At 39.7% G+C, this 13,115-nt stretch overlaps 1 protein-coding gene across 8 annotated transcripts in view; it reads left to right on the forward strand.

Moving 5' to 3' along the window:
* The window catches only part of BRD1 (bromodomain containing 1), a 151,308-nt gene extending 139,417 nt beyond the window's left edge, over window positions 1-11,891 (forward strand). For all 8 annotated transcript variants that reach the window (XM_039513980.1, XM_039513969.1, XM_039513990.1 and 5 more), the window contains 3 exons: window positions 922-1,031; window positions 2,530-2,684; window positions 10,035-11,891. In XM_039513980.1, the coding sequence (XP_039369914.1) occupies window positions 922-1,031; window positions 2,530-2,684; window positions 10,035-10,218 (449 nt within the window). In that variant the 3' untranslated portion in view covers window positions 10,219-11,891. The remainder of the gene's footprint in view (window positions 1-921; window positions 1,032-2,529; window positions 2,685-10,034) is intronic.
* The last annotated feature ends 1,224 nt before the right edge of the window (window positions 11,892-13,115 follow it).

The raw sequence follows: 13,115 nt of genomic DNA on the forward strand, positions 1-13,115 counted from the left end.
CCACATCTTCTCTCTGGTCTGTGACTGCCTTAATGTCCTGCAGTCAGTTTGTCTTTTCCTTCCTTCCAGTGGTGGTTACCAGGGAGGAGGAGGGGAACTGAGAGAACAGATGGAGGTAGCTTTATTCAGCCTCAGATGCCTACTGTGCTGCCTGCTGTGGAGAAATAAGCACTGCAGCAACTTTATACTGTCCTGTAGCCTGTTCTGGGCTTTGGGAGTAAAGGAAGGAGCTTTGACAGCTGCCCCAGGGAAAGGCAAGATAGAGACAGAAAGGATCAATGGAGGATGGAAAGAGCTGAGGAGAAGAACAGCAGAGAGGATCTACTCCCGAGTTTGCTCTTTTGCAAATCAAAAGGCTGATATACCATGTAAATGGCAGAACAGTGGTTATAAGTCATCAAATGCCAACCAGGCTTCTCATTAAATCCACCCCTGTTGGAGCATACCTGAGATTTGAAGATCCAAAGTTGTAAATCACAATAGCCACTAACTTGCTCGGTGACATTGGGCAAGTAATTATGGCCAAGATTTTGAGAAGTAACTAGTGATTTTGGGTGTCCAATTTAAAACAAGCTAAAGAGGTCTGATTACCAGAACGTGCTGAGCACCCACCTTCTGAAAACATGACCCTTTAATACAATGAGGCACCTATAATCTAGTCACCCTTGAAAATCTTGGCCTTTATCCTTCTGCGTTTTAGTTAATCCATCTGTAAAATACTAGCATACCTCACTGAAATGTTGTGGGTTTTGTGATTTTAGTGTACTTTGATATCCTTGGATGAAAGATGCTGTGTGGGTGCAGAGTATTAGCAATAATAATTATAAGGGCTGATAAAATGGCCCATAGTGAAGAGTTGCAGAGGGGTAACCCAAGCTCTGAATCTTTACACTACTACTGTTTTATTGTGATTTTTCTTAGAAGTTGGACATAGCAGTATGTGGATTTCAACTGATGCTGCAACATCTGTTCTTGAGCCTCTAAAAGTAGTGTGGGCCAAATGCAGTGGATATCCCTCCTATCCAGCACTGGTGAGTCTACAGCATACCACCAGTATTACACTGAAACTTATTTCACTGTTTCCAAACTCTCTGTACATAAATGGACCCATAAGAACTAATGCAGAGCTGAGCAAAAGTGAATTTTCACTTTACCTTACTTATAGTATTTTCCATGAAACTTCAGCACACAGAGTTTGTACAGTAGCAGACAATGACATCGTGGGCTGATAGTGAGCCACCATAAATGCATCCTATAGAATACCTGTATTGTAAGCAAAATAGACTGATCAGCGTGTTTTGTACAAGAGAGTGTTGCATTGTTTATAAGAAGGCAAATTAGAATAAACATCAGGCTGACTTTTTATCAGTACAGGAATTGTATGCTGTTGTCTGCTGGAAAACAAGTGTAAGAAAATTCTATTTCTGTAGCTCTTTGGCTTATAGGATCTGTCAGAACTGGTATAGGCTCAATTGAAACATGGAAAATTATGGAGCAGATAGGGGAAGCTTTTCGGTCACACTGTTATTGCTTTGAGAATAACAGTTAATTCCATTAAATTAACAATTTTAGATGGATTATACACAGAGAAAATACTATTTCTTGCAGTGAATAGTCGGCCTCTGGTGTTCAGTATTATGAGAAGTTGTTCAAATACTGTGGCTAGACTTTTAAAGTAGGGTAGATAATCTTATGGCTGTTAATAGTAGATACATGCTAGAAAATGGTAACTAACTCTCCTGATTCCTTGTGTTTGCTGAGCATCTCCAGAGGCTAGGAAGGAATTTCTCCCTCAACCTCCATGTTCAGCATTGCAGAATTAACTAGTTGCATATTTGGTGACTTTTGCCTTCCTCTGAAGCATCAACTATTAATCATTAAATAAAGGCAGAGTACTAGACTTGAAGACAGATAGGCTGATTGGGCATCATAAACCAATAGCCAAGGTTTTCAAATGTAGCTACTGAATTTTGAGTCAACTTTGTCTCAGTTTTAGGGTGCCCAATCTGAGACATCTTTAAAGTGGCCTAATTTTCAGAAATTGTCAAATCACCCACATTCTGAAAATCAGTCCTCCTTTTAGGTGTCTCATTTGGACACCAAAACTTGGTAGATGAAATATCACTAATTGCTTTTAAAAATCTTGGCCTGTGTTTCTTAACTTATTTGTGAATTTGTCAATTGTATTTTAGTGTTCTGAATTTGTTATCTCTAAGGGCTTTTCTGCGTGCAGCATGGCACCAGTTAAGATATGATTTTAAACTGGTTTAATTATACGAGGTTTAAAATGCATTGTGGACACTCTTATTTTCCTTTAAACCAGGTTTATTTCAGTTTAACTTAAACTGTTTAGGAACAGATTTAAGATAATCCAAAATGAGATTTGTGTAGCAAGGCCTAAATTTATACACATTGTTTGATTTGTATAGTATTTTCCCATTAAATACATTCATAATAAAAAGAAACCTTTAACTATTAGTGAACACAGATTTAAAAAAATTAGGAATTGTTCTTTTTTTCCATTTGTAGATTATTGACCCTAAGATGCCTCGTGTTGCCGGTCATCACAATGGTGTTACAATACCAGTGCCACCTCTAGATGTATTGAAAATTGGAGAACAAATGCAGACCAAATCTGATGAGAGGCTTTTCTTAGTTTTGTTTTTTGACAATAAAAGAAGTTGGTATGTATCGTTATTTAATCAAATGTAAGAAACATATAGTTTAATGCACTGATTTATAATCCAAAGCAATAAGCCATATTTTAGTTTTAAAAGAAAGTTGAAACACCATTCTCTCCCCATATATAAACTTTAATGTGAATTTAATGTTTAGCGTCTCTGAATATGTTGTTGGAACCAGACATCTTGCTAAAAGACACTTATTTACTGCCAATTTGGAAGAACAATATGACTATAAACTAGATATTATCGTTCCTTAGTACAGGTTTGGTATCAGAACAATCATTGTTTTGATATTGGCATATTAAAATTCTTCCTTTGATTGCAAAACCTGTTCAGAGGATGATCGTCTACATTTCTGTGTATATCTATCTCGTCATCTGAAATATATGACAACTACTTTGAGTGATGGTCTCTACTGTTTTCCACTGAGTAGAGCTTTTCAAAGTAGCTTTTCAGAGCCAGAGCTTTTCAAAGTAGTATTGGTTGGTAGTCCAGTCAGGCGCCCTTGTATTCCCTCGTAGTTTTGCCCGAGGCAATAAAGGACAGGGTGGACCAGCCACGTCTCCAGTTCCTTCTCACTGCCGCATGATCCAAGTTGTAGCTTCCGCTGACCTGTCGTTCTTAGTGACATATTTTCTGGGTTTTTTATACAAAAAATATTCTTATTTTTGTTCATAGTTAAGGTTTTATTGCGTTTTTGTTGTACTTTGGTCATTTCCATGAGTTTTTATAAGTGAGGATTTAGGATGCTTTTTCCTGCCAAACATTCCCAACCCCCATGTCTGCCCTCACTCCTTTTCCATCAGTAGTGAACACCAATGCTGTTTGTACTGGTTGGGGGAAGCCCACAATGCCTCCAGATAAAGTATCTGCCTCTCTCTCCCTCCCATACATGGGAAGGCTAAGCTCTCCTCCTCAAGAAGCACCTCGTGGAGATAGCCATGGTCCCCAAGTTGGATCCTGGCTGAGGAATCTCCCTTACATCGGCAGAGCCCTCCCCCAACTGCAGAGCCTCCTACCAGATACACTGATACCAGTGCTACCAACCCCGTGATTTGTCGGTCCTGAGACTGGTGCCTTTACCATCAATAGACTAGATACCATTGACTCCAGGGAGAAGCGGAAGCGCTCCCAGCCCTCACGAACTGCTCGCCCTGGAAGGAGCGAGGTCTATGTGTGTTCAGATGCACTCACCTGTGCAGAGGGCTCCATCTCTTGCGTTACATCTGCCTTTTGCTGACCATGCTTCTCTAACGCATTCCGTTCCAGTGGCTCCATCAGCACAACCATTCATGCAAAAGTCCAACTCATCTGAATCCAAGAACCCGGAAGTTCAGCACAGTACACCACTTCCACGGAAATATGACTGCCAGAGGGTTCCAACGATTCCGTGACAGTTTCCTCCTTTGACTTACCCAAGAAGCTGATATCCGGCTCCTTGAGCACAATATAACATTATAACAGCAGCAGTATCAACTGGATTGGTCATATTTGCATTCGAAGCAGTCTCTGCTCGGGAGAACTCCTGTTTCACCAACCCATCCTTCATCCGGTAGACATTCGGAAATAGGGTTAGATGATGCTCAAATCAGCCCGGCTCTGATGGTACCAGCAGATCCAGAGAGATTTCCCTTCTGTATCGACATCTTCCTGCCCATCAGATGACTATCATCATTTTCAAGAACTACTATGTAGAATGCTCTCGATATCCCATTGGAAGAGGTGCAGGACAGTCAGCACCAGCTACTAGGCATTTTGCATACATCAGCACCAGAACAATGATGCCATTCTTCAGCTGGCATGCACTGGATGGCATACCCCAGCCACATGTGCACTGACTTTTAAGGGGCAGAAAAAAAGATACATCCTCCAAAAGGTTCTGAAATTTTATTTTCACACCCTCCACCTAACTCCTTGGTAATACAGGCTGCGTTGTAGCGGACAAAACAGCAATACCCACAGTCCACTCTGGCAGACAAGGAGGGGAAGAGACAGGACTGCATGGGTCAAAAGGTCCTCTTCTCCTCAGCTGGATTACAATTGTGGATCTCTAAGTGCTTGGCACTGATGGTGAAGTATGACTTTATAAACTATGGCTGGATGGAGAAATTTGCACATAAGCTACCTCAGCAGGATTGTAGTCGATTCCAAACAATTTTACAGGAAGTCAAGTTGGTCACCAGGACCATACTTTAGGCTGCAGTTGGTTCAGCAGACACATCCTCGTGTATATTGGCAACTGGAATTGTCATGAGAAGGGAATCCTGGTTACACTCCTCAGGTTTCCCTAGAGAGGTGAAGAACACAATCAACAACCTTCACGTTGATGAATCACACCTCTTCAACCAGAAAACTGATGATTCCTTACACTCACTAACAGACTCTAGAGCCACCTTACGGTCCTTGGGCATATATACGCCAGCACCAAAGAGAAAATGTTATCGCTCACCACCAGCCCACACTATAAAACTCCTCACTTTACCACCAACAGGCCTACAAACCTCCTCAGAATCACCCTAAGTTCACAGAGCCCGTCCGCCAGTTCTGGCAGCACAGACCTCTGCACAACACACTCAGTTATCATGAAAACAGTATTTCTGAGTGCGCCTGGAGAGCTGTCAGCCACTCCATACACCAATGCTTCCATCCTCCATGCCTTTTGGGGATCATCTCAAATTCATTCTACCAGATTGGAGAGCTGTAACAACAGACAAGTGGGTCTTGGACATCATTCGACGCGGCTCCACTATTGAGTTTATGACAATGCCTCCTGTACATCTCCTGCCCCTCAGATATCCCTCTCACAACAGTATTCTTACCCTAGAGGTGGAATCCCTTCTCCAGAGAGGAGCAGTGGAGCCAATCTTGGGGCATGGTGTTCTATTCCAATTATTTTCAGGTACCAAAAAGAAAGGGGAATGGAGACCAATCTTGGATCTCTGACACCTCAACTTATCGATTTGCAGGCCAAAATTTCATATGGTCACACTTGCGGCCATCATTCCCTCACTAGAAAAATGCATGTGGTTTATGGCTCTTGACATGCAAGATGCCTACTTCCATATCAACATACATCTGACCCACAGAAAGTTCCTGTGGTTCAAAGTGGAGTATCAACACTTCCAATACAGGGTTCTCCCATTTCGACTTACCACTTGCCCACAAGTTTTTAAAAAGGTTTTCTCTGTGGTAGTGACTCACCTACAACGTCAGGGAATCCTTGGCTTTCCATACTTGGATGACTGGGTGCTGGCAGCGTGGTTCAAGGAAGCTTGAGCATCAGTGTCCCAGCTTCTTCTTCTCTCCTCCCTAGGAGTGAGCATCAACATCGAAAAATCAACTTTGCACCTTGCTCGATCCCTGGAGTTCACACGAGCTCACATCGATGCAACCTCCGCACAAGCTTATCTACCACAGGACAGATTCCAGAGCCTACTGGACCAAATAGCCCTGATAATCTCCAGCCCTTCAGTCTTGGCCAGGACCTGCCTCTCCATCCTAGGGCATATGGCGGCGTGCATGTATGTCACACACTTCGGCTGCTGGCACTGTTGCTGGTTACAGCTATGGCCGTAAAGAATCTTCTTCTGTGCACCAATCCATGGGACACCATACTCTCAGGCTGGGATGCTCACATTGGAGATCACATGACACAAGTCAGCTGGACCACGCGAGTGGCTAGGGTGCACATAAAAATTCTCGAACTTCGGGCATTATGCAAAGTGTGCCATTTTTTGTTACCAGCTGTCGCCATGTCTTCATCATGTCAGACACCACGACAGTATACTACATAAACAGACAAGGGGGCACACATTCCCCAGTGCTGTGTATGAAGGTGATTTGCCTCTGGGAATGGTGCATCACACATCATATCCTTTTGTCAGCAGAATAACTGCATGACACCCAGAATGTGACTTTGCAACCAACCACAAAGGGGAATTGCATGATGAAATAATCATGGACATCTTAGTCGCTGGAGTACACCAATCAGACACCTCTTTGCATCTCATACCAACATCAAGTGCACCAATATTGTTCCAGGGGAGGCACTTGGTGCCCACTTACTAGGCAATGCTCTTGTCGCATCCCTTCCCCTCGCGACATCCTCCACAAACTGTTCTGGCCTCACCAGTTCTGGTTCCCTCTTCTCTGCATGTCAAAACAACCTTCACTTCTGCTCCAGATGTTTCCGGTAACTGCTGACACAACACTATGGCAGACTCAGGCATTCAGGTCTATGACTGTTACACCTGACAGAATGGTTTTTGGATGGGCACCTCCATTAGCACAATAATGCTAATTAGCAGTGCCAGATGTTCTCTCCAGTAGCTGAAAGGACTCCATGAGGCAATCCTATCAGGCCAAATGGACATGGCCTTTCTCACTAAAATCTCCTTGTGGATGTTTAGCCACAAACTCAAGCTCAACATGGCTAAAACAGAGTTCTTAATCTTTCCTGCTCAGCCCTCCCTTATTACCTCCTTTCTAGATCATAGTGGACAATGCCACCATCCTGACTGTCACTCAGGTCCCTAACCTGGGCATCATCTTTGATTCGGACCTCTCTCTAGGCCCTTACACATATTTGTGTCTAAATCTTGCAGCTTCTTTCTTCATAACATATCTGAGATATGGTTTTTCCTGTCCACCCTCACAGCTAAAACTCTTATCCAAGCTGTCATCATCTTGCATATCGACTACTGGAACATCCTTTTATCTGGCCTTGACAAATGCAGTTTTGTCCCACTGATACCCATTCAGAAAGTTTCTGCAAAGATCATTTTCTTAGCCTCTTCACTTTGACCATGTCACTCTCTTTGTATTCCTCCACTGACTCCCCATTCTTTATCACATCAGATGTACGCTACTTGTCTTCACTTTCAAGATACTTCATAACTTGTCCCCATTCTCTCTATCAGGATGTTGACCCTGGCCTTTGGTCCACAATGACAGCCTCCATTGCCCACTTGTTTAAAATTTTGAACAAGCACCTTCATGCTTTACCTCACATTTGGGAAGAGCTCCTCTTGAACATCTGAAAAATTCACTCATTATTCTCCTTCAAATCCTTCCTTAGAACGCTCATTTACTGTGATGCCCACAATAATCTTGACAGTGGCTAGACTGCTGGTGTGCTGAGACCACTGTCTCTCATGCTGACCAATATTGTCTTATTGTTACCTTGTTCTCTCCCATCTGTGTCTCTGTCTTCATCTGTGGTCTTCCGCCTTATATTTAGATTGTAAATTCTTTGGGATAGGCACCATCTCTTTGCTCTGTTTGTGCAGCACTTAGCACAATGATGTCCTGGTCTATGTCTAGGGCTCCTAGGCACTACAGTAATACTAACAATGAATAATAATTTGGTAACAAAGTTTCTCCCTTAAAGACTGTCATTAAAAATTTGATTCATATTCAGTTTTAAAAGGGCCTCCCATCCTACAAGTTTGAATAATTTAACTCATCAGAAGCATAGCTTCTGCTATCCCTTAATATGTAGATTCTATTGAAATATTTTATTTCAAAACAATTTCATTTTTACCTAGTCAGAATATCTTTCCAGTATCTAAAGCCTAAGAAAACTGAGTTGACTAAAATAGCATCTCTTTTTAAAGATGAACTAAATGAATTTATTGATCGATTGATTTTATGTAAACAGATATCCTCCTTGTACAGATACTCCTTGGTTATGCAAACCCAACTTACGGAAATCCAGACTTATGAAAAAAGTTGCGTAAGGTTTGTTGGGTTTTTTTGGCGTAATTGGAGATACATTCCTGACTTTGCATAAGTCGGGGAGCTTCTGTACTTGTAAGGCTGTAGTTCAGAGTTCTTTATTTTTTCAACTGTTAATGCCTTAACTATAGAGCTGGGTGAACAATTGACTTTCTCGGTTAACTGGCAGTTTTGAAAAAAATAAAATAAAAAATTCAGTTCTGATTTAACAGAATTTGAAAAAAATGGCAAATCAGAAAAATCTGTTTTGGGTGAATGAAACATTTTGTTTGATCAGAAACTCTTTGTTTCTTTGTGTGTGTTTTAAATGGCTAAATTAACAAAATGAGATGATGATGGTGCCTGCCTAAGATTTAGCCCACCAGGTAGGGCACTGACCTGGGATGTAAGTTTGAATCTGTATGGGTTCAATTCCCCCCTCTGCCTGACAGGGTGAAGGGATTTGAACTTGGGTCTCCACATTGCAGGAGAGTGCACTAGACTATGTGATATTCTGATGGTGGGTCTGTCAGTCTATTCTGTTGAAGCTGTTCCACTTTGTATAAATAATGGTTATTGGGCCAGAGAGAGAGCGTTAGAATGACTCTGTAGCCTGTTGGTTGGGCTACTCACTAGGGAGGTGGGAGACCTAAGTTCAAATCCCTGCTCCAATGAGTAATTGCTTTTACTAATAGCAGTGGAACAGCTTTAACAGGAGAGATTGAGACACCCATGTCAGAATACCCCATCGCCCAGTGGCTAGGTTACTTGCCTGCAAGGTGGGATTCCCAAGTCAAAATCCCTTCTCTCTATCAGGCAGAGAGGGGAGCAGAACCTTGGTCTCCCACATCCCAGGTCAGTGGCTATAAGGGAGGCATTATTACCTCTATTCTTCTCCTCCTTGGGCTGTTTGTGAAAGTTTCCTCAGACACCCCACAAAAAGTGTGCTCAAACTTTTGGTAAGCTTGTGAATAGCATTGATTTTTAAAAAACATCTGGCTTTAGTCATTATTACCTAACATAGAATAGTGAGCTGCACAATCTCTACCCTATGCACTGAATTGGCGGTATTAAAATGTAGTGTAAATGCAGAATGTGGGACTGAGCAGAAGTTCATTGACTGTGGAACTGCCTATTGGAGACCAAAACTAACACGTTAGAGTGTGATGTAACCAAACTTTTGCAAAAATCTTTGTGCAATGATGGAAATTGAAGAATGAATAATTTTTTAAAAAATTCTACAGGTAAAAACAGCTGAATCTAGTAGTGACTGAAAACAATCCATTACTTTCTAATCTAAGCCTGAGTTGTTTTAATACCTAGATATGATGTTGCATCAATCTGACTCCTATTAAAGTCAGTATTTGCCATCAATTACAATCCTATGGTGCCTGTTGGATTTGTAAGTCTTGTTTATTCAAGAGGCTGATGCTACTTCTCTTAAAACCCACGTTAAAAACACAGTTGTCCTATCTTTGGTAAGAATTTTGCTATTGGATTTTTTTTTTAAAGAGAGAAATTGTTTTGACACACTGCATGAGAAGCATTACATAAGAGCTAGTTTAGTTCTGTGTAAGGACAATCCTGTTGATCTATGCTTTATTTAACCTAAGATTTATTTTATCCTATTTATAGGCAATGGCTTCCAAAATCCAAAATGGTTCCCCTGGGGATTGATGAGACCATTGACAAGTTAAAAATGATGGAAGGTCGAAACTCAAGCATTCGTAAAGCTGTGAGAATTGCTTTTGATCGTGCTATGACTCATCTAAGTAGAGTCCATGGAGAACCAGTTAGCGACTTCAGTGATATTGACTAACAAAGGTGCTACCAAGGCAAGAAACACACCACATATAGACTTGAACTTTATTAATAAACCTCATTGTCTAAAAGAATGTATTGACAATACAACTCCTTAATCATTGATTCAGTGGCTGAGTTCTGCAAACTTCAAACAGTTGAGCAGTTTCTCTAAATCACCATTGCCATATAGATTAATGATTTTATCATCGTGTTGTAGTTTGGAGGATTTTCCACTAAACCTGTTAAAATGTCTTGTTCATAGTGTTCATAAATTGTACATATATGTATATTCAACACTTAACTTATTCTGATTTTAGAGGTAGCTCTTTAATTCCCTTTTTTAATTTTGATGGGGAGAGAGTAGGTTCTCATTTTCCATGTTTTTTACATATTAAAAAAAAAAGTAAAGTACATAAGCACCATCTTCCAGCTTAAGGTGCTTAGTGAATCTTAAAGCCTAATATCAAAATAACATCAAAGATATGTTTGCCTAAATCATATATTATACAATATGGTGCTGCTTGTATCATTTTTCCTTGATCTGTAGCTTTTGAAAGACTTGTGAATGTTTAATTTTGTGTAAATCATTGCTCTTTGCACAAAGTACCACATATTTAAGATTGATGTAAATTTACAATGACAAATGTGTATTTTAAGAAAGAAAATTACATTATTTTGGAGGGTACTTTGTGAGAAAGGCATCAAGAGTAAAATTATGCTATGTACATCACTTGCAAATCACCAAAAACACTCCATTATTGCCCAAAATAACTTTTTAAGAGATTTTTTTCTTTGTTTTAAACAAAATTGGCTTAAAGCCAGTGAGCACATTTTTTCAAAACCATCCCATCTATCTCCCATAGATTTTATTTTTTTCATATATGTGCCTCCCTGTTTTATTTATTGTAGAAAATGTATTAATTTGCTTTATAATGAAAAATAAATTTGACAAAGTATATTGATATGCATTTTTATATAGGCACATGAGAAAACTTGCTTTGGGAGAAAAATGTATTGGAAATTGTATAAAATGACTTGATGGCTTGTGTGTAATTTGATTTTTTGTAACCTGTATGCCTTTGTTTCCAATGAGGGGATTTATGTAACTTTTAATTTAGAACACTTTGGTAGCAATAGAAACTTTGGATACATTTTTGTATGGTACATGTGATGTATATAGAATTAGTACTTTATTTTTATTTTTAAGAAGTAAAGCATTATGTATGGGTGAGGGAAAAGAAAGAAGGGTGGGTTTCCAGAACTGCATTTTTTTATATTAAAAAAATAAAGTCAAGATATTGATTGTTGTAGCTACTTTATTCCTACGTTCACTGAAATACTGAATTTGTAACAATGAAAATGGCAAGGTATGTTTGCAATGTGATTTATAATGACTCCTTATTTATAAATGCACTGTGTTGAACTCTTTTTTGCAGTAATATCTTCAATACTGTACCAAGTTATATAATATGCAACACCAAATAATGCATATGAGTGCACAAAGTATTTATGCCCAGCTTTTTTATAATGGATTAGCGAATACAGCAAAACCAATACTTTTTAAATCTTTTTTTTTAATTCATTGAATAGCATTCTGCATTGTTAAACCTGCTTGAATCTTTATTTTAAAGGGACAGTCAATTACTTTTTAAATACCTTTTGATGTTTTTATTCTCTATGGTTTGTAATACCCCCTTAGAAACTTGAAATAAAATTTCTTTCTCAACTGATAATTTTGTCCTGCATTTGGCCCCTGTGGAATCTTGGTTTAGTGTCCATTCTCCCAGAAGTAAATTAGATTGTTAAGGAACTGCTACCATGTCATTAACTTAATCCCTTTATGGCTGTTTCATAAAGAGGGAAAGTGTCATCTTGTGTGGGGGCCACTGCTATCTATACCAACAAGCCTCTTCTGAAGAGACTGGTGTTTGAGGCTGCATTATCCAAGACCAGTCTTCTATGCTGAACTCTAGTACTTTCAAGGATTCCCTGGTTAAAAAGTAGTTTGGGCTTTGAAAAATTGGTCATGCATTTGCTGACTGCCTTCCCTAGTCATGGCAGAAAACATTGATATCTTACTTTGTGCAGGAATGGAGATGGCCATGCATCCAATTAGGATAATCTTTAAAGGTCTATGATATGATACTGATAGTGCATCTGAGGTAGAAACCCAAAAGGTAAACTTGATTGTTTGCTTGAGGGTTCTTCCAGTGAGCTGGAGGAGCTGTTGTGTGACCATATTCACCTCTTGGGGAGCGAGCAAAAAAAAATGGAGTCAAGTATGACAAAGACCAGAACAAATAAAACCACACTTAATTCCTTGAGTCTGCTACTTAACCTTCAATATCCAACTCATACTAAACTAAGAGTAAGGACCAATTTTTCTGAAAACTCCAGTTGAAATGTTCCCAAAGATGGCAAATCAAATGGTGTGACAATTCTCAGCCTCATATCAGTAAGTAGCAAAAACTAATGTTTTTTTGAGGCTTTCTGAAGCATCCCCAGAGAATCTAAGTAAGAAAACCCTAGTGTCCCTGTCACAATCTCCTGGTTCCTAAATAGTTATAAATCACAAAACCCTCACAAAAGTGGTTGGGATTACAAAATGTGGCTTATTGAAAACTCCTCCAGATTCCCGCATCAAGTATGTTCTTAATACTAGGAACAAATGAAGTGGGGAAAAAACCAGCTCATCACTGCAAATCATTCCATTGAGCCTGTACTAATGTAACTGAAAAAACATTTACACCAATGTGTTGCTTGATTTAAAAAAAAAAAAAAAAAAAAGCTTCCACCCATCATCATCTCAGAAATAAACTACCTGGTCAAGAACTGAAGATTGTGTGTCTGGAAACAATTCCACATCTTCCAGAGGAAGATATATTTATGCATTCTTGGTCTTAGGGCATCGAA

The sequence above is a fragment of the Mauremys reevesii genome, linkage group 1 (assembly GCF_016161935.1).
Source record: "Mauremys reevesii isolate NIE-2019 linkage group 1, ASM1616193v1, whole genome shotgun sequence".
Lineage (NCBI taxonomy): Eukaryota > Metazoa > Chordata > Testudines > Geoemydidae > Mauremys > Mauremys reevesii.